This window comes from Bicyclus anynana, chromosome 12 (genome assembly GCF_947172395.1).
Source record: "Bicyclus anynana chromosome 12, ilBicAnyn1.1, whole genome shotgun sequence".
NCBI classification, from domain to species: domain Eukaryota; kingdom Metazoa; phylum Arthropoda; class Insecta; order Lepidoptera; family Nymphalidae; genus Bicyclus; species Bicyclus anynana.
In genome coordinates, this window is record NC_069094.1 from 291306 (window position 1) to 314315 (window position 23010).

At 35.8% G+C, this 23010-nt stretch overlaps 1 protein-coding gene across 4 annotated transcripts; it reads right to left on the bottom strand.

Moving 5' to 3' along the window:
- Window positions 1-299: 299 nt before the first annotated feature.
- On the bottom strand, window positions 300-18578 carry LOC112051909 (zinc finger E-box-binding homeobox protein zag-1). Of its 4 annotated transcripts, none has more exons than XM_024090743.2 (4): window positions 17958-18578; window positions 9766-9956; window positions 6712-8749; window positions 300-6286 (listed from the first exon to the last, which is right to left on the bottom strand). In XM_024090743.2, exons 1-4 carry the CDS (start codon window positions 18082-18084, stop codon window positions 6093-6095), a joined length of 2550 nt encoding a protein of 849 aa, XP_023946511.2. In that variant the 5' UTR covers window positions 18085-18578; the 3' UTR covers window positions 300-6092. The 4 variants fall into 4 exon arrangements, with proteins under 4 accessions (XP_023946511.2, XP_023946510.2, XP_023946513.2 ...); XM_024090742.2 differs by having other exon boundaries at window positions 9748-9956; XM_024090745.2 differs by having other exon boundaries at window positions 9748-9956; window positions 18440-18570.
- Window positions 18579-23010: the final 4432 nt, after the last annotated feature.

Below are 23010 nucleotides of genomic sequence, written 5' to 3' on the forward strand. Positions count from 1 at the left end.
TTATTTTCAAGAATGACGCTGGTTCGTACCTATAGTAAGGCATCTCAGAATCGATAAGGCCATACTGAAGAGCAAGCTGTTGGTGGATTATCTTGGCTACTTGGTTACTTGGTTTGGTGTATGTCTTTGCAAGTATTCGCCGTTAGCAAGGTCACAAACGTGCCTTCGTACGAGAAGAGCCCACAACAAACACAGCCATGCTTTTTTCCTTTTTTCTTAACAATAATAATTATATTGAATCATATCTCTCTCAAGTAGGTAGGACGTATTCAAAATTAAAAGAAATAAAAGAGTACCAGTGCATTGAAATGTCAATATATATATTTTTAATATTCATAAATTCAATATACATTATAATATCAAGTAAAATGAATTACTATAATTTATATAGGCAATATTTTAACACATGTTAATCTATGGTTAAGTTTAACAATCTAAAGTTACCTTAATTTTAACAAGTGGTTGACGTCACACAGGCCGCCCCACGGATTTACAACAAATATTATTATGGCAATAGGAATTCACTTTGGCCTAACATAGGTAATTCGTTTTTGTGACTTGCGAACGCCTTACAATAATAATAAATTGATCCTATTTAGTTAGTAGTATCGAACTAAAACCACATTTTATATAGGTGCCTTCCTTCCAATGCCCAAATATAAAAACAGTATGGATAATTATTATGTGAATATACGTAACTGATGTAAAAATACAGATTTTTTATTAGATGATGTAAAACCCAGTACCTAGACAGTAGACAGAAGTCTCCATAATTTTAGAGAATGAAAGGTGTAAATTAACTTCATCTTAATAAAAACAAATACCTAAAAAAAGTAAATACAGGTAAATCTTTTTGCACAATTTGAAGGATGCATATATATTTGTAACAGTACCTATACCTTGGCATTATTATAGCCAGATCTAAAAATGGGTACGTATAGATACTCGTAATAATAGACGAAAAAATATCAAATAACACTGGGCCGTCAGTATCTGGGAAGGTAGGTAGTAGGTACGTCAATTTGGAACCTTCTTAGTAGATTCTTAAATAAGATCACATTTTTTGGGCATTCGCAAGTCACAAAGAATACATATAGCTACAAAATATATAAAATAAATTACTTCCTTGCAATATTGTATTGCACAAGAAATTAACTAACCGATGCCACAGTACATGTTGCCCAATTAAACATTTACATTACGTAGTAGGTAAGTATATTATATAAAATTTATACGAAGCTATATTTTTGGCACAAAACTTAAGAGCTAACGATGGGAAATCTATATATTACAATTTTCCACATCACAATATCTATCGTAATTAATCTTTGGTTTAGCTAGCCCACCGGTGATCATTTGTTATCACTTGAACCGCCTGTTCGCGGTGCTCCTCACACACGGATAAACGGACCTATATTATCTTTTTAATAATTTTGTCAAAAAAATATTCATGAAACTGCAGCAGTTTTAACGTTTTCATACATGCATATCCGACGAGTTTCTACAGTGCGAAATACAATCGGGCAAGCGCCGACAATAACTTTGCCTGGGCTATTTTATTGATTTGCATTATTATGATTACTTTGACTATTATTTGTGTATATTTTCATAGTCGTTCCCGCGTGTACAGGCAGCCGCCGATAAACAGGATATTAAAATTAAAATTACTCATAATAAAATATGAAATATATCAAACAGGCTCACTTAATCTGTTTCTTATTAAATTTACAATAATAGTTACTTTATAATAATTACACAGTATATAGTTGACACTTGACATGTCGCGCGGAATCATTTGAAATCGTCAGCAGAATACTGATTACGAGACTCTAAAATTCGAGATCAGCAGGTACCCAGCGAGCCGGTAGATATAAAAAAAAAAGATTAGGTACTTAAAATACATTAAAATTTAAGTATCAAATCGTATAATGTAAATATTGTAAAAATATATTTCTCGATGCTGTTATTTCAATTTACTAGTTTATGCATGAAATTTTGTAATGTGCATGCATGAGTTTTGAATTCGTCTCTATCTCTCACTATCTAAAGTATCGTGTTAGATAGAGAGATATAGAGGCGAACTCGAAACTCACAATACCGTTTTACAAGCATAGTTAGGTACAAAATAGCTAATGAAGCTTTTGGTTGAAAAAAATACATAGGTACATATTGTATGCGTCTTACCTATTTATACGTATTTGATTAGGTAGATGTTATCAAATAAATGGAATATCCTACCTACTCGCTCAAGTTGCCTGCTGGCTGCAAACAAAATATGAATCTGGATAATATGAATTTACAACTACTTGTAATTAAAATTACCTACACATGAACATGTGTTGGAAATGCTTTCGGCATCATTCAGCAATTTAAAGTAATTCGTTGATTAGAAACCTTTACAAATTATAATTATAACTTTTACCTACTTACAATTACAAAATACAGATAAATCATTAGGTATCTCTTAAATGTATTTCGCTTAGGAACTTTCTGTTCTAACATACTGAAAAGTTGGTGAAATAAATAATGAGAGACTAATTATATGCTTTGGTTATCAAATTAAATGCACCATGTATGGAGGAAGGGGCGTCCAGCCGTTCAGTTGATTGGAGATTCTTTAATATATTATCGATTTTCTATTAACATTATTACTATTTTCTAATATGAATGGTTTATAAATGGACACCTACTTGTAGTTAGTAATCCAGTTGTAAGTATTTGGTAAATCTGGACACGGAGGCGCCTTCCTTAACCCATAACAGTATTAATTTAAGTACATTACATTATAAATTAAGATTTTTTTAAAAAAACAATTGCATAATATTAAAAACGTAAATTATTTGTCATATTTATCAGGTTGGTCCTCACAATTCTAAGGTGTTTAAAATCTCATCTAGAAAATTCTGATCTCGACTACCTACTTATTAACTCATTTAAAACGGGCTCGTAACTATTTGGGCAAAATTCGACATATTTACGAGCTGAACCGTTTATTCATAAAATTATGTATAATGAAAACAACCTCACGATAATTTAAAGTGTCCATTGACTTCATTTCATTTTCAGTGGTTATATTTATTTGATTCTTAATAAAATATTTCATTAAATAATATTACATGATTAAGATTTCTTAGCGATAACGTCAGATGAGATCGCAGACAAAAAAATACAGGTATTTTAGAAATGGACCGTAATATATAAGAATATGAAAGTACCCGCGCCAAAGAATTCAATTCAAATTGTCAAAATTTTATTAAATGAATTTTTTTTCTTTCAAAAAATTGGCAACAGTTTGGGAAGTATTAATAATAGAGGTAAGTAAATACAGATTCAATATAATTATATAAATATTATGTACCATCGCTTTTACTATATAAATGGATGTTCATTTCTTATTTATTGTCTCTTATTCATTGTTTCAATTGGCACTACGTTAAGCCCTTCGTGCTGCTCGCACATTACGTCATACCGCATCCGATGCTCGCAGCTATAACCAAATTATAGTTTGTCTATAATATTTTCAGTTACAGTTTTATTAGACTTTCTTTTTAAGGAAGCTTTGAAGCAATCATGAATAGGATTATATCCAACACAAAACCATAAGATGACTCTAAAGAACGCTTTTCCATTTTTTTTAAACGAAAAACGCTTTTTTTTCACAATTAAAAATATTTTTCCGTTATCTATACATCTGATGACTCTATTATTACTTTAGGTTCTCTTTAATTTCTGTAGTAGGATAGAAAAGATAAAATTAATAATTGAATGCGGTAAAATGCGAAGGCGCCGGCGCTGCGGTCGCTACGGACATCAATTACAGATTTTGATGCGATGTGCGACCAGCTTAATAATGTTTTACTAATAGATAAATCTATAACTATTCGAATACAATTTAAGCGCATATTTACAAATAAATCCTCAAAATATTTACATTACAATAGCCGTCGTATGTACACCCCAACAATATCTACTTAATCTTTGGATTAACTATTTAATCGAGAAAGTTTTTTAAACACAGCAGAGATCCCATAGGAGTATTATGGAATGCTTTATAAACTTATATAATTAAATAGTAGGTAAATACTTATATGCTAAAATACGAGAAGCTTACATATTTATAATTACATTATCTATAACATTTAAGGATGTAATGTTACTCGTATAGCCGAAGAGACGGAAACATTTTGAGGCAACGACGACTGCTGAAGCTTTGTTATAAAAAAATAAAAGATGTTGTGAATTATCGCCGTATATTGTTATATCTTTATAAATCCTACATTGATTGATTGTCCGTCTGTCTGTCTGTGACCCTTTATGTCAACGACATGTAGACTTAAAACTTAAAAAAAATACCACTACGTACATTATACTCAGATTTGCGTTTCTCCTTAATTGAGTAATCCTCTCCTTTTAATTAGTGAATATTAAGACATCCAAATAGTGATTGCTAAATATTTTTCAGTTTGCTTAATCATAATTAAGTTTGTTGGTGTGATAATAAAATTACTTATAAGTATTATTAGCGGGATTAAAATATTTGTAAATATTTTTAAAATAAATTACATGGTGTCAGTTTTAGTCGCGTTACCTAATAAAATATTTCCGTTAGCTCACGGGTTATTATCGGTACATGAAAATTTCGTTCTAAATTTGTAAAATACTGACGCTAATACAAAAATAATGTGACCGAAGCTTTCTCGGTTCAATGGGGAGCAATCTCCACGGCGGAAGCGTGAAATTACACGTCTGATGTGGCCGCGGGCTCTTGGTACGTGTTGGTACGTACGTACAGTTGCGCTCTGCACCGAACAGAGCGTGGATCTTATCTACATTATATTGTCATTGATAGAGCCACAGCTTCGTCACTACACTTGTGTTATATTCAGGTCTTCATACAATAGTGTCTGTTAACCCCTACATGATTGATGCAAGGTTACTGAGGCTCTATTATTGTTTGCACTTTCTTTGGCAAATGCTCATACCGTGTTTGAATTAATATTGCAATAACATGATTGCATTAGGTATGTATGAGTAATGATTCTTTGCAAGAAACTTGTATTGTGATTTCTGGAAGTTAATAGCAAAGTGGGTGCTAGCAAACCTCCTTGGATAACCCTACCAGCAACCATTAATTGATATTTATATACAAATTATAATAATGACAAGATCTCTATTTATGTACTAACTAAAATAATATGCAAAACTAATGAGTGTACAAATAATAAAATACCTATAGATATTACAGTAACATCAGTGAGTATTATGTTACAGGTACCGGCCTTTGCGATTCAGTACTAACTAAAACTTATTTAATAATATACTTAATTCTAAGAAAATAAAATCAATTTATATTTTTGGCATATCAAATGGCACGTTCGTTTCTTTGGAAAACATATTTGGCACTAATCGAATACTTAAAGAAAATTGTAAAATTAAATGTAATGAAAAAATACCAATTTCAATTTCATTTAGTTCGTAAATAGATATACTATATGGAAGTACTCATACAAATAGATTGTAGACACTGAACGTCCATCCATGTCTTGAATAAAAAATGTATAATTTTAGCTTTGTTAAGAATGGTGAAAGATTTTTTTTATGAAAGCATAGATAGTTAAAAGACTAAGTAATTAATTTATTACTAAGTAACAGCCTTATTATATAACTAACAGATTCTCGGATATTTTTCACATAACAGAGGTTAGTTGTATACATACGCACATGTAAAAGCTTTCACCAATTATGTGTTACTATTGTCTCTAAAACATGTTTCGAAAATTTACTCAACACATTCTTTTGCGATACTGTTACCTGTTAACAGAATTGTAACAGCGAAACAAATGTGCCCTAGAACCAGTATTCCTACAATTGGTGTAGATACTCGTACCATTTTTTCAAGTTCTTGAGAAGTTTAAAGGAGGATACAATTATCGGAATAATGATTGTAATGTTTCGAAATTTCTTTATGAGCATTATCACTTAAGTCACGAGACGCCAATTTCAGTCACTTTCCATGTCTAAATTGCGAACAACAAATTTAAAATAGAAGAATTTGAAAGATTTCAACATTTAGCTAAAGTTTGAGGTTATAATTAGTCTCTATAGGGCTTGCAGATGGCGAACCTGTGGTTCATGTGCTGGCTGTAGGAGCCGGAGTGCGAGAACTTCTTGAGGCACTTGCAGCACTGGTAGGGCTTCTCCCCCGTGTGCAGGCGTTTGTGCTCCGTGAGGTGGTGCTTGTGCTTGAAGGCCTTGTCGCACTCCGCGCACTTGTAGGGACGTTGTCCTGTAGAGAGAAGGGACGTCTCGAGTTATTGTTGCTTTGTTTAACTGGTGTTGTTTATTCGTGTGCAACTGTAAATATGTTACAAATATTGTACACCTTATATTAAAAGGTACATTTTCGAATGTTAATAGTTAGTTAAAGACTAAGTCTAATCTGTTGGATTTTTATCAATTAGTTAGGCTAAATTGTAATTTTATTGATTACTAAATTGATGTAATAAGAATAAAAAGAAAATAAATCGACTAAGGATTTTATAAAGTTAATAAATACAACACAACACACAACTCTTAATAAATTATAGCTAATAAAACAGGAGACGCTTTAATAAATTCCAATTGAAGATCTCTTTGATTTTTGCATTTCTTATGCGGCTTATAAAGAATTATTATTAAATCAACGATTGTAATATGTATAGAGGAACTCACCTGAGTGTTCGTATTTGTGCCTCGCGAGGGAGCTCTGTTTGACAAACGTTTTGTCGCACTGGTCGCACACGAACTGCCCCTCTCCTTCCTTGTAGTCACTTTTTATTAGTTTGCTTTTTTTAAGTACTGGTTCATCGTCGTAATCGTTTTGCGAATGTAGGCCATCGTTCCACGTGGGCCGATCGTAGGACGGACTGGACTCGTGCCTGTTGTCCGCCATGTGCATGTTGAGGATGGGAGACCGTCCGTTCGTCATGTCGTTGTACTGCAGTAACTTGTCCATGGGCATCACGGGGTTTATAGCCATCTTTTGGGACATTAGCCTTTTCTGGCCATTCATATTTTCGCCCGGCGAAGGTGACAATCTAAAATCGATAAACGAAGAGGAAGAACAATTGGAATGTGGATAGGTGTTTAAATAGTGAGAGCGGTGCGGCGTTGTACTCCGCGAAGATTTTTGACTTAAATTAACGGCTTCTTCGGAATCGGAATGTGTAACTGAAATGCTGCAGGGCGGCGACGGTGCGGGACTAGACGTGACGGACGCGCTAGACTTTTTTGTGGATAGGTCTAGAGGCTGGTCAGGCATCGGTACCACTTGCGACATTCTTCTTACTCTGGCTCTATTGTTTTGGAACCAAACTTGAACGACTCTGTTATCGAGACCGATTAGTTGTGCTATCTTTTTAAATTCCTCACGATTTGGACGAGGATTTACGGAGTAGTGTTCTTTTAATACGGTTTGTTGTTCCTCGCTTAACGCCGTGCGGACCCTGATTTTTCTATCACTATCGTGCAAAGACACTTTGTCTTCGATGTCATCTTTCCCGTAGTCTTCGTCTTCACTAGCACTCACTCCACTCTGTATCGACGCCCGCATTTCAGCTTCTAATCTGTTAAGAGCTACCGTTTCAGCCATTTGAGCTGCCAGGCCTTCGTGTTTTCTAAACATGTTTCCGCATAATTTTTCATGCTCGACAAGGTCATTTTTATCATTAAATGAAAGATTACACTTTAAGCAAACGTGGGGATCTTCTGGTTCCTCTTTTACTGTTAAATGCGGCGCAGGAGGCGATTCCACGGTAGGGCAAACTTTACCCGAAGCTGGTGAGAGACTTTCCATATTCGCTCTAAAAAAGTGTTTAGTTACCGACGCGTTTACGGATTTTAAAATTGTGTTGAAACCTGACTGATCATCTTCAATGCCATTTTCATGATTCGCTGTTGCAGAATCGTAAACGCGAGATCGTAATATTTGTTCGCTGTCACGGTCGTCTTGCTCTTTTTTGATGGAAACGTTGTCTTCGTCCTCGATATCCATCACTAATTCAGCGCTACCTTCAGATCTTTTATCGTCTTCTTCTGTCACTTCTTCTATTAAATCTTCAGGGTTCGGACCGAGTGGACTCACTCGTTTCGGACTGGGTGTTTCCATTTTTCTTTGTTGGTACTGTTGTGAGGCCAGCTGCTCGAATAGTTGGCTCAACGAAGCCGGGAAAGTGTAAGGAGCTATACCGCTCGCAGGACTCAACGGCATGCCGGGTGGCATGTAGAAAGGATTCATTCCCGGCTGTCCGACGGGCGGGCGATGAAAATTATTTTCTTGCGGTGACATCGTTGCAAAAAATGCAGCGGCGGCCTCATTGTATTTTGGTAATAAAAACGAAGAGTTGTTCGGAGGTACGTTGTTATTCAACTGAGCATGCGTACGTTTGCGTGAAGAATTTCGGTCTGGATTCAAGGCGGGGTTATTGGGCTTTATCCGTCCCATCTTGAGGTTCATAACGAGACACTTCTTAGATGTCATATGCGAGGAGTACGACCCTGAATGTGAAAATTTCTTTCCACAGTTGGCGCACTCGAACGGTTTCTCGCCGCTGTGTATTCGATTGTGTTCTTTGAGGTGATGTTTGAACTTGAAGGCTTTCTCACAGTCGTTGCACTTGTACTTTCGTATTGATGCGCAGTCGATGTGGCTGATCATGTGCCGCTGCAGGCGGTACACGTTGTCGAAGCTCTTCGGACATATTTTGCAAGACTGAGGACAAAGAGAAAAATCGGTTATAGTTACTTACTGTGAAAAAAATATAAAATTTGGTCGTCGATTGAATAGGTCTTATTAAATGTGAAAGCCAGGATTATATTTCGTTTAAACTTAAGGTGGTTTGTCTGAAGATTTAGATTCAGATATTTCGAAGGCAATTTTTGATTAAATGTGTAGCACATTGATCATACTTTTTACTTTTTTAAGGTTGGCATTATGTATTTGAACTAGAGCGATGGATTTTTTTTGTTTTGCGCAGACAGTAGGAAGTTGTTTGTCCATTATGATCTCGAACTAGTCACGCAACATTTTTGCGTATTCATGATGAAAATATGACAGGAAATGTCTAAATTAAAAATACGCATTGGTAATGTCACTGGCATTCTCTTAACGCTGAACTCCTACATTTAATTAGAAGTTATGTTCTTTGTGGTTGAAGAGAAAAGTAGAGCAGGCACATATTCAGTGCAGGGCACTGACATAATTGACGTTATCCACCTGAGTGCTGGTGTGGCCTGAGTGTGGTATATAGAAGGGCACTGACATATTTGACGTTATCCACCTGAGTGCTGGTGTGGCCTGAGTGTGGTATATAGAAGGGCACTGACATATTTGACGTTATCCACCTGAGTGCTGGTGTGGCCTGAGTGTGGTATATAGAAGGGCACTGACATAATTGACGTTATCCACCTGAGTGCTGGTGTGGCCTGAGTGTGGTATATAGAAGGGCACTGACATATTTGACGTTATCCACCTGAGTGCTGGTGTGGCCTGAGTGTGGTATATAGAAGGGCACTGACATAATTGACGTTATCCACCTGAGTGCTGGTGTGGCCTGAGTGTGGTATATAGAAGGGCACTGACATAATTGACGTTATCCACCTGAGTGCTGGTGTGGCCTGAGTGTGGTATATAGAAGGGCACTGACATATTTGACGTTATCCACCTGAGTGCTGGTGTGGCCTGAGTGTGGTATATAGAAGGGCACTGACATATTTGACGTTATCCACCTGAGTGCTGGGCGCGTGCAGCGTCTCGTGGCGCTCGAGCTGCTCGCGCGTGGGGTAGGTGCCGCGGCAGTGCCTGCACGTGTGGGGCCCGCCGGGGCCCAGCGGCGAGCCGGTGCGCTCCTCCTCCTCCTCCTCGGCTGGTTTGCTTTCCGCACCACCAGCACCGGCGCCCGCGCCGCCCAGCGGCCGGACTGCAACAATACATTCCAATAAGCATCTTTGACACGTTTCACTACCAGAGTTCGATTTGATAGGCAGGAGAAGAACCTTCTTCACTTCAGGTTGACTGGTGAGCCCATAACAATAATAATATGTGTCTAGCGCCACTTTGTCATAGAGACATGACTGAGAGAAAATCGCTGTCATGATGACATATCACCAGCCTAAAGTTTTGAAATTGTAACAATCACTATCAAGTATCAGTGGACCGGCATACGGTCGTCGAGATACGAAACGCGAAACTGATACTGTGACAACTAGTGACAACAATATCATACTATTGGGCTTTTTAACCCCTTTAGGTGCTCGGGCGCCAGGCGGCATTGTAGGATCTTATACATTTTGCTTTATATGAAGTACTTTCAGTTACATCAGTTTCCATTACTATAAAAACACAAACAATACTTATCGATTAAAGTAGACAAGCACACATCCGAACCGTAGCAGTGTACCAGCGTTTTGTTTATTTTATATTTTAAGTAGGAACTGCATTTGTTGTTGCCTCTATTTTATTTATTTATTTATTTATCATCTATTTTATTTATTTATTTTTTACCATCAATGATTATTAATTTAATATTAAATTATACCTATACTTGTAGAGTTATTTTTTGATTACTTACCTATCTGCTTAAGTTTCTTAAGTTTGTTTTTTAGGTAGTAGTTATTTTTATAATTAATATTTTTCGCATTTCCTCGCTGCAACCAATGTAGGTGTATTTGAATTTTAACTAAATAAATACCTATTCGTACCTATATTCTAAGTAAAATGAAATATTTTACATAATATATTTTACTAAACCTTCGATTTTATTAGCTAGTCTATTAGTCGTAAATAAGGTAATAAATGTTTTTTGTATTAATTGAGTAAGCCAATGAGGATTAGCTACACATAGCGCCGCAGTCGTAAATCAGACGGGTTTAATATTGAACCGACGAACCTGCGTCCAGGTGTTGTCGATACGAACTCCAAACAAACCGCAGCGCATCAACCATCCAAAAATAGATAGGTCTTAGCCATAGTAAGTTACAATAATAATAAACATGTATTTTAAAATTTTCATCGCCACAACATTGTCAAAATTTTTTCATTGTAATAATTGTAAAGTACCTAGTCAGTTTAGCCTTGCTTATGCTACCGATCCTGTGGAAAATTGCTTCAATCGATGTTGTTCCAACAGTCTTTTCAGTCATGTCTTATAGTTAAAGCTTCAATCAACATCTTGAGGAGTTTTCTCTTGGCATTTGGTGCAAGAAACGCATTCGCATCGCAAGATAGAGCTGTAGCGTAGAGAGGTTCAATCCGAAAAAAAACATTGAATATGTATAAATATAGTTAGGTATCCGACCTTCCTATCTATCAATCACGTTCATGATTTTATAACAAAAAATTGAAAATTTTGAAAAACTTCCGAATGTCATGAAATTATTCTCTTTCAGTGCGCTTTCATTTGAGACCCCACGCGAGTATAGGTATTTGCAGACATTCGGCTATTCTTTTCCACTTTTAACCCCCAGAACTTTTAAACGTTTCAACCGATTTTCATCAAACATATCTAAGAACATTTGCCCGTAAGTCACCTTTGAAACAAAAAAATCCAAATTGAAATCGTTTCATCCGTTCAGGAGCTATGGTAGGTACCACAGACAGACACGTCAAACTTATAACACCCCTTTTTACGTCGGGGTTAATAAATAAAGGAAGTAAGAACCGGCCAAGCTCGTGTGAAAATGTTAGAAAATTGTTTTTACCTTTTCAGTTTAACGAAGTGTAAGGAGGCATTTTTAATCGCACTCGCAATACACGAACGCGTAATGGAGTGTCGCTGACACGAGGCTGCTTGTTAAACGATAACGCTTATGAAAACAACAACAATTCAATTTGGAGTCGGTTATTTTGGTAATGGCCGCTTTGCCGCGTAATATCGTTTTTGAGCGGCCGGCCGCGGCGCCGCGCCGCTCCTCGTAAATCAAATTTAATAAAGAGAAAAACACGCGGCGTACGTATGTACATACGCTCGTACCTACCTAGTATTTATTAATTAGTCCCTGCGTAATCCACCCTCATAATATAATATGTATGAAATTATGAATGAGGCGTTGGCCCAGTACCTACCTACCTACTGAGAGTTGGGACAGTAGTGATTACTGATTATTATGATATAGGTACCTGCCACTTCAGGAGTAGGTATTCAAAACTAAAGCTTTGCATGCTGTGAGTTTAAAAAAAAATAGTTCAGTAGTGTTCCAATAAGTAAGTAGGAGGTACGTCACAGAAATATAATAAATTGTTGTAAATTTTGTGTGAATAGATAAGAATTAACTTGTTAAAGTTTAACATTTACAAGGCTTAATAATGATTTGAAAGTTTGATAATGTGCAAATCTTGCAGTAAATTATGTAAAGTTTACGAAAAATAAGAAAATGTGGTTTCAATAATTATTTTTATTATTAATTAATGGTTTAATAAATAACAAAACAAAATTACGTACTTAAATATAAATAAAGTAATGAAGTAGAGTGAAATTACTTTCGCTACTCGATAACAGATGGCGCTAGTAGTATGTAGAGTCGAAGTGGCTTTAAAAGTAAATTTAAGTTTAAATTCATCATTCATTTAAATTAGTTGACTTGAAACGATAACTATAAATATAATTATTAATGTTTTAGTTTACAGTTGAAACAGACCTAAGTGTAGGTACAATAACAAAACTTAGATATTAGTAAAAGTGGAAGTTGGACAAAATATTCGTAGTTTCGTGCACCACCTATGTGTCAAATAGAGTTAAAAAGCCGCTTAGATATTTATCTACTTTTCTAAGTAGGTATATAAAATTATAATTTTAAGAAAATTTCAGTTTCATTGGCCCAGAAGCTAGAAAACAGCTTCTAGGCGCGTTTAAATGGGCGGACAATCAACTCTTACGCGTGTAGGTACCATTCAACTAGACGCCATGATGAAGTGGGCCTCAAGGTTTGTTGATACCCCGCCCCGCGCCCCGCACCCCGCGCCGCGACAGGTGCGGCGCACCAATGATCGCTCGCTGTCATGTGAGTGGCACTGGCAGGTACCTGCTTATCTGTAGTGTGAGTGATAACAGACACCACACGGTAGAACATAGATAGGTATCCTAATTCCTAACTATATAGGAACATGGACATAATTAAATTATTTTACAACGATGATCGTTACAGAAGCTAAATTCTTAATTATCTAAAATAATTTTTGAGTTTACCTAATAATAAAAATTTAATTTAAATGATTGTGATTGTGTTTTTAGAATTCTTTCTACAGTGACTAAAAAATCGCGAAAACTCGACGAATGAAAGCGACAACATCCGACAGAAAATTCTTTACTCAAGTTTCTCAGAAGATGTTGACTCTACAACATTCTGATGCAAACTTCTGACTTCAAGGTGCAGGAGTTAAGGAACAAGTAAGCAACTTTCGATACTTTGGATCCAGTTTGAATTCACATAATTTAAATTTAACAGGAAGTAAGCAAATGACTAATCGATGAAAACAAATGTTTCTACAAGGTAGTTTACTCCTCAGTCATAAGACGAAATTCCTTCTTTATGCTAATGTTAATAAGCAAGTATTCTATGGTAGATATGTAGTACCTACTGTATACAAACAAAACGCTGTCCTTCACTGTAAAAAAATTAATTAAGTTATCTATTATACATTCGAAAGGAAAGTGGTACGCAAAAAGTTCAAGCCACTAAGAAATACAGATGGAACCTATCGAACCTACTACAGAATCTGGTAAAAGGCAAAACAATTGTGAGAGTCAAGAGATTGTAGCCCCACGCCTTCAGGGGCTAGTAAAAGTAGAAGATGTCGAAGACTAAATAAACTATTAGAAGGCCAAACGTGGTGACAAAATGGAGACCACAGAAAAAAGGGTAAAAGGAAGACCTAAAAAATTACATAGATTGTGTCTTGGTCGGTAGGATATGCCTACCTTAGTGAACTTATTGAATGTAGATACCTAAGTATATTAGGTTACTATACAACATTGGCACATTTTTGTTTTGACTATTCCTTAACATCAATCTTTGATATGATAAAGTTTTTCATGCTAGAAATATCGGCTTAGGTATGTGTACAATGTGCCATACCATAGAAGTTATCTAGAGATAATAATAAATTAATTACCATTTTCCACGTTAATGTATAGGGTTATAAACTTACAGAATCTGTCTAAAATTATAACGGTTGACAGTCGTCTTCTCGTCAGGCGGTGTTTGTAAACTTTAATGAGCCTCCTAATGTGTGTAAACAAGTGATTAGTGTGGCAAACGCCGATCGATCCACGAAATGCCTACCTAGGTGTACTCTGGACTTCTTTACGTACGTAGGTACGCAATATAAGATGCGTAGCAAGTAGGTATGTGATGGGTAGTGAACACCTACTTATGTCATTTAAAAGCGGTGATAATGATAGCCCAGTGAGTTGAGATATTGACTTTCGTTTAGGTTAAGTTTGATGAAATATTGAAACCAATATTGGGTCTAAAACAAGTGATGGAAATTTAGATAAGCATAGGTATCTTATAGATAGGGAGATGATAATTATGGTAAAAACGAAAGTTATCTTTACAGTAACTTCTAAAATTAGCTATTAATGCTTTAATAGGTCGTTGATACTAGCCGAGGATGTTTCACTTCAGTAGTTGCCTAGTATCTACCTGATATGGTGCAATATGACTTAAAATTAACTCGTTAATATGATATCGCTAAATCTATAGAAGTCTGTACAAAATAAATAGTAGCTGTACGAATATCTAAATAGATAGATATTTAGATACCGTACAGCTAAGCTAAGCTATTTCCTTAGCTGCTATAAAAACAAAATGAGGTGTTTGTCAAGAGAGGTGACTATTTGCAAAAATCTAACTTGGACTAAGTAGGTGTTGAACACAACAACAAATGTTTGAACTTGGAGTTCATATTTCGAGCATTATAATCCTTGTAGATCCCGCGAACAAAAAGTATATTCACTTAAATCAATTTAAATGTAATATGTATCACAGTTTGGCAAGTGAATGCAGATATTATGGATATTCCGACCAGCGCGAACGAAATCACTGGCAGCAGTTAGCTACGAAATATAAACAACATTACCTAGTTCGATATTATTAATACAAGTTAATCTTAAACCAACAGAGTAATAATAGGTGGTAGGTAGCTGGCACAAACAAATATCATTATTAATGAGGTGCCTAAAATACTTATAACAACTCGTTTTCTACTTAATGCTGACCACGTAGTTCCATACTAGTTTTAACTACGTACACATATTTGAAACCTTACTCTTTGCATTTTGTTGTCATCATCGTCACCATTATCAGCTTATTTAATACAACTTAATTTATCTACTCACTAGGTCTCTTCTCTCTTCGGAACAGAAAGAGAATTGAAGCTTAGATCTACCACGTTGTCAAGGACTTTAGAATTCATCTCCTAACGTCGCACTTAAGTTCAATAATATCGAAGCTAGAATCTACTTAATCCAAGACTTTGGTCACCCAAGACACTTTTTCTTAAACTTTTCCTTGATTGGAAGGAGGAAAGAATATTAGTAGTATTTAAATGACATGATCAGTAATTTAAAAAAAAACACTGAGAGACAAACGCCATGACCTCTATTTTAATTTTAGAAAATTACCTATTTCTCAAAGAAGAAAATATCAAATCCTAGATAGGTAATTAGGAGATAGAAGCTATGTAGTAATGTATTTTTATTTTTGACGCTTGAAAAAGCTATAATATAAATTATAAAGTAGCTTTGTATGAATTTGTAAAAAATAAAACTGAAAAAGTTTAGTTTAGTTTTAAAAGCATCTGTTACTTAATGTATAATATAATAGATGCAGTTAAACTCCAAGGTTTGTTAATTTATTCATTCGGTTGACTTGTAAGTAGGTAGGGACTTTCCTTCGACACCACGTTTCACGCAACGGTGGAGCGTGGCAAGCATCCCTACTGTTGCTCAGAGGGTAAAAGTATGAGCTGTCAGTGAGAAACAAATACCTAATGGCTATAGATAGAGCAGTTTGGTGAAGAATACCTAGCAGGAAATCATGTACGATTAAAGGTACATACTCGTATCAAGGTAGGAACTAGGAACCTCAATAGAAACATTATAGATTAAGTTAGAAAAAAGCCATAGAAAATATTAGAAATTTAAATTTAATTTGAATTTGCAGAGGACACCAACGTCAAATCTCAATTACCTACATATTGACAAATATTTCCATTAGATGGGATTATCAAACACAAATTATACAAATATCATACCTATAATTTACGTACCTACCAAGCCGAAAGATTATTGTTAGTTAAATTTAGAGCCAATGTACATTTTGTAAATCCAAGTTGACCATCTGAACTTTTTAGAGATAATTAAGTATTTTAGTATCCAATTTAGATACCTATACATAAAACAATTATTTCAATAAGTAATTTGTAATTATTATATCAATCGGTAGAGATATTTTTTTAATCATCATTTTACTGGATAACATTATAATGATGATAATTTAACATTCTATATTCTAGATAAATGAAAAAAGACATTGATTGAATCTTAAAGGACATATTTATTGCAAAATAATGAAAAATGTCAATTGCCAATGGTAGGTATGTTAGTTTGCATGTAGAATCCACCATTTATCAAGTTAACAATCTAGGAGAAGTCAATTAAGCGAAAAACCAAATCCCATGTGAATAAAGTCAGGCAATAGTATAAGTATAGAAAAAAGACATTGATTGAATCTTGAAGAACATATTTATTGCATAAATAATGAAAAATGCCAGTTACCAATGATATGTTAGTTTTCATGGAGAATCCACCATTTATCAAGTTAACAATCTATGAGATATTAGTTAAGCGAAAAACCGAATCACATGTGAATAAAGTCAGGCAATAGTATAAGTATATATACGCACAACCATAATCTCCTGGCGTGGGACCTTCCTATTTTTTTACTTCAATGCCCAAAAATATTACATTATTATTGTTTTTGCGTTTGTTTAATTTATGTTTTGCTGAGAAATTAATACCAATATTGCTGTAGGTAATCTCATATAACTGTTTATCTCTGAACCAACGTGCGCCGCATCTCGAACCTCTCAGACAGGCGGCGTACCAAGGGAAAATTAAAAAGTAAAGTGAAAAGAAAAAATAAACTGAGTAAAAGCAAATGAATTAAAACAACATAATCATTTACGATTTAAGACGCCGAGGGGGAGGCTCGACAAACGAAACTTTCTTTCAAGTCTGTGTATACCTGTTCCCGTGCCTCAAGTGGATGAGTTATGCCGCGCCCGGGCCCCGGGGGAGCGAGGGGACCAACACCAAGGTTATTTCTAATGAAGACGTTCGTACGGTTTTATTTTTAATGCGTCAGAGGTGTTGGTTTCACCTGTTACAACTGTTACGGGAACTGTTGTATCTTTCACAACTTTTTTTTTAAATGTGTTCTGACCTTCGTTACTAGTATCTGTATCTATATTACTAACATTTATTAAACTTCATCAGTTCTCATAATTTTTAATTATTCAAATGTCAATTCACTAATGTAATACAAAACGTTGAAATTTTAAATAATATCGAATAAACAACATATTATTATTGTTTTCGAAAGAAGAACTTTATTTAGAAAGTTTCGAAATAAGGATATTTTTGTAAATGTTGGATTTATAAATGAAAATTTACTCAATAGACATAATCATATTAGTAACGTTACACAAGGATGCAAATAAATAACATTAGACGACTTAGACTGTCGTTGAAATTATTGAGTAGAATGTTTTGCTACGAATAGGTCGGTAATATGAACTTGGCGTCTGTAGAGCAAATCGGAAAGTAAAGAATTATAAACGAATATCAAAAATAATAATAAAATCATTGACAAGGTAAAAACAAATATGCAAACGAAAATGAAAGTAAAAGCAAGCTTACTCAAGGCCGCCAGCCTGGCCGAGGAGGTGGAGGTGGGCACCTGCTTACTCCGCATGTCGGCCAGCCAGTCGGCTGCCAGCCACTCGTACCATCCGCCGACTCCCATAAGCTGGCTATGCACTTTCATCGGGCCACAACACCACTGTCGGCCTTCGTCCGACGAGACGGTCGCAGTGTCGGAGTGACTGACGCCCAACGCACACCTCTATGTTTACGACGCACCAACTTGAACTTTTACATCGCTGGACAGCTGGCGATGTGGCACTTTAACTTTTATACCTTCCAAACACCCTGACGAGTTTAGGAGCGCGATTTTTTAATTATTTATTTTGAATGTGCTGCGAACGCACCGGATTGAACTTTTGTTTTTTTACGTTTGTTTGGCGATGTGCAGTGCGGACGGCCGCTAACTATCAGTTATCCGAGAGCGCGACGCACTGGCACTGCGACGACGCGGAGTAGTGTTTACAGTCCCAACTCACATCGGCAGGCGCCCCAGACGTTGGCCAGGCTCCACAGGCGGTACGAGTAGCTGTCACCATAGCAGCCGAACATCTCATCGGTTCTCGCGACCATGACCCGCGCTCACACGTGTGGCTCGCGGCGCGGCGCGCGGCGGAATGAAGCCGGCCCGCCTCTCGCCCCGCCCTGCCCGCCGCCTCGCCCCGCGCCGCACCTCGCCACCCCCCACCTATACTTAATTAGTGAACCCGCTGAGCGGACCCGTGTCCCGCGGACCGCCAGGTCTCTCATCTGCCGCCGCGCTCTCCGCTCTCGCCTGCAGGACTCTCACAGTCTGCTTAGCGGTTCTTTAATGAGGATGCTCTAGATTTTGCCGGGTCCATTCTATTATTGCTTTTTTCTTCGGTTGGCACATTTTCTGTCAGTTCACCTATCCAGGTAATCAAGTAGGTGTGTTGTGCTGATTGAAAAGTAACAATACAGTTCCGATGTCAATAATATAATATTAATTAATTTGATAATTTCCTAAACCTGTCAATAAATAAAAAAAAATCCAAGCCGTATTTGCAACACAGACCTATGTTAAAAGAATAAATCTGGTTCAAAATCCTGATGTAGGTAGAGCGGTTTGGCGCTACGAAGTAGATAAATGTTTATTTATACACCGCCGGTTAGCTCCACCTTCCCATTCATCTACCTGTCTCTATTTAACTCTACAGTTACACACGACTCTTAATATTAGTGAAAAAATATAATCATATGAATATACGTACCTACCTACTTAAATAAGTTAATTAAGAAATTTCATCTCTATTTACAATTTTCAAGTTTTACCCAATTGGTCTCAATATGTTAGTACATACTTAGAGTGTAAGTAATTATAAAACAAATGAAATTGTATTTTTAATGATACATCGATATATTTTTTTGAAATGTAAAATTCAGCTTAAAATAATGTTTAAGGATTACGACTCTACATTTTACATTGAAGCGCGTTTCGGCTTCTTGTCACTAGATGGCGCTAAGCGTCGCACAACGCGAGTTTATGTTGATGTCGAGATTTACTATGACTTGTATTGCTTTTAATGATACTGTTGGTTTATAATTTTCTATACGATTTCGTTGCTTCTTATTAATTTGGTTTTTCTTTACCTATACCTTATGAATTATTTAAGAATTTAGTCACAATCATGTACCTATCATTTATTTAAAATTACCTACACAACCCGGCAATTATTCATAACATCTTAGTATAAGAAATAAACACGTAATATACCTATTATAGCTCTAGCCAGGACTCGAACCCAGATCCTTGCTGTCAGGAACCATGTAAGCTAACCACTGAACAAACAAGGCACTTATTTCTATATTTATTTCACATTTTTTTTTCAATATTTTTACGTTGTATGGTATAAAAGAAATGTAAAAACGAATAAGGGAAAATAATGAACAAGGCCCACCAAGAATTGGTAACGTTACGCTACCGGCATAATTACATTGTAGCCATAGTGCCTTCCATTTTAAACCCTATTCGATATAGCGTAAAGTTGAAAGTGGTTTGTGAGCTGTGCCTGTAACTTATCCGTTGTGTAACCTTTATAGTCAAAGACAATACCACCTTGTTCGCACGTGGGCCACACGTGTGGCCGATGCGTTTAAGGGTATTTTAACACCTAAAGCAAAGCGATTTAATGGCGCTTTAAAGCACTAATACAATTTATAGATGGGTAATTGAATAGGTAAGTTGTTTGATTTTGATAAATTGAAAACCTAGTTATCTTCTTTCATTCAGTCAGTTATCTAGTAGGTCTTGTATTATCCTGAACTTGAACCTTTTAATAAATAATTAAAAACAAGATGAAATTTAGCAACACTAAAAATCCGAAGCGGGGATTTTCTATACCTAAGAAAAACAATCTATTTGCCTATACCTTAAACCTCTGTTATGATGTTGTCTTGATGACACATTCAATATGGCGGTTGAAATGAAAAATCATTAACTAAACGACAACGGGCACAATTTGAGTTCTGACTCGATTTGTAAAAATCGCTTAGGAAGGTACACCAAACATGATATAAAAATTATTACGTTTCCCCATTAAAAAAACGAGTTTTAGTTGCAACAACAACAGCTACTATGAATTTAAAATTTCTTTTCGTGTTGAGTAAGTGCCGATGGCTCCATGTGGGACCACTATGCCGACACCGGGGGGTTAGGGCGAGCGCAGAAGCATCGCCTGAGTAATTATTATAACAACTATTATTTGATGAGTAAGTGGCGAAGTAAGTAGTGACTTTCTGACCTGACCCTAACTTCTGCATTGGAGGTCGTGGCTTCGTTTCCCACAACTGGAAAATATGATAATATCCACAATAATGAAATTAGAGTACTTACCCTTTGTACTCTCTCATTTGTACTGCCTTTAGTTTTCAAACTTTGGTGCCCGGTACTTTTTACGTTATCAAAATATTCCTTTTTTTTGGATATTTTTGGTTATCTAAATAGGTAGATATTTATCCATTTTACGTACTTAAGTGATTTATAAGTAGATATGCCTGAAACCTATAAGTACCTACGATAAAGTCTTTTTACCTATAGATGTTTCTTATCGTGGGAAAATCTTTTATAAGCTATAGGTACCTACAGTTAGCCATTGTATGCGGCCCAAGTTTAGCAATTGTTTTGTTACTAACAAGGACTTACTCTTTAGCGCGAGCTGTTGATGCGTTAGTTTGAAAGTCACACCTCAGCATTGTGAGGGTAATTAACAATTTGACAGCGTCGTATACTGCTATTGTTTGAGGGCGAGGTGTTGTAGCACTTGCAGCCGTAGGTACAATGCGCTGGTGACATCTGGCACATCTGTTGCCACCTTTACAACTGCCTGCGTCCGTAGGTAGATGTTTTATTGTTTGTCTTACTTCTGTCAAACCATGTGCTTTTGTATCGCTAAGAGAAATTATGAAGAAAAACAGTAACTTTGATGTCAAACCAACACGTCTGAATATGTACGAGTAGATACATACTCATTATATACTCATATAGATGGTATGATACGTGCCTGTAAGTTAAGTGTTTGTTAATATGTTGGTAGGTACCTACCTACATAATATTATATCTAAATCTTTTGCAACTCAAAATCGAAAAAAAAATTATTTGAATTGAAAGTAGGTATCTAAAAGATTTTGTCATCGTTGCAGTCAATGATAATTAGTTGTGAGGTGTTTTCTTGAAGCACTATAAAGTGTAGATACAAATAATTGGATAAAATTGGATCACAGATCAATTGCGTTATAGGATAAATCAGCGTCACCTGATGGTAAGTGAAAATCATCACCTCTAAACAGCAACACCTGGCGTTAGGGTTGACAACATTTTCTTCAGAATAATATGGTTAATATAAATTTAAGGTCTAAAAATATGGTTCGACTAGTTTATGGAATAAGCAAAAAATTAGTAAGCAGTCAGAAATAGTCATGGCACTTATTTCCCCGGACGAGGTTCCAAAAGCTTGAATAAAACCGGACAACATGACCATCATTTCCTTTTCCCAGTCAATTAATTATTAAGGCTGTGCTAGTGCTTACACTGGGTACCTATTAGAGCTCTTTAGATTAGGGTAATTCCAGGATAGATGCCCCAGTGGGATAGATAACTTGATTTTTATTTCACTATGTTAGGAGCACTGTAGGAGTTAAATTTTACTGTAAGTAACGAGTCTTCCCCCTGCAAACCTTAGTGTCGGGAGGAATTTCGACCGGAGTGCATGCGTTTCGTCTGTGTGAGTAAAAATGTTCCGCAGTGAGACGACAAAAGGCGCCAAAATAAGATTCGTAAGTTCTTTCAACAGTGTATTTTTTCTCTCGCTTATAATTTTATTTTTTTTTCTATTTGTCTGCTTGCATTGAAGATTAGCCTATGTAAAGTGATAGATTTTATAGTAATTGAAACTCAACTTTTGTTTTTATTGATAAGGGCATCTATCCCCTACAAAAAGTATAGTTGCCCCGTTTTTTATTAGGATAGATGCCCCTAAGGGCAACTATCCCCAACTGTTTATTATAAGTGTTGTGTTGTTGCAGGAGAGCAAAATGCCTCGTAAATATAAAAGGAAACAGGGTGTTGTCCCTCGTACTGTAACCTAGACCGAAGACAATATGCTAGCAGCGTTTGAAGAGATGAAAAAGGGAGAGAAAGGCGTAAATCAGATTTCTAGAATATAAGGAATACCATTTAAAATATTAAGACGAAGATTTGCCGTTAACAGTAATTCTTATTTTTAAAATTACTGTATGTGTTGTTGTTTTAAATTTGAATTACTTTTACTTTGCATTGTATTGCATCATATCATTGTAGTTACTGTCTGGCATAATTATTACTGAAAAAAATTATATATATCTAGCATTTATTTTTATTTGTTTTATGAAAACATCCTGTAATAACAAAAAACGACTCGTGGCTCTTACATTCAAATTAGGAGAAGCTGGATTTCCGCTGGACCGAACAGCAATACGTCAGTTAGCATACCAGTTTGCTAAAAAGCTACAGCTAAAGTATAACTTTGACAAAGATGGCCAAGAAATGAAAATG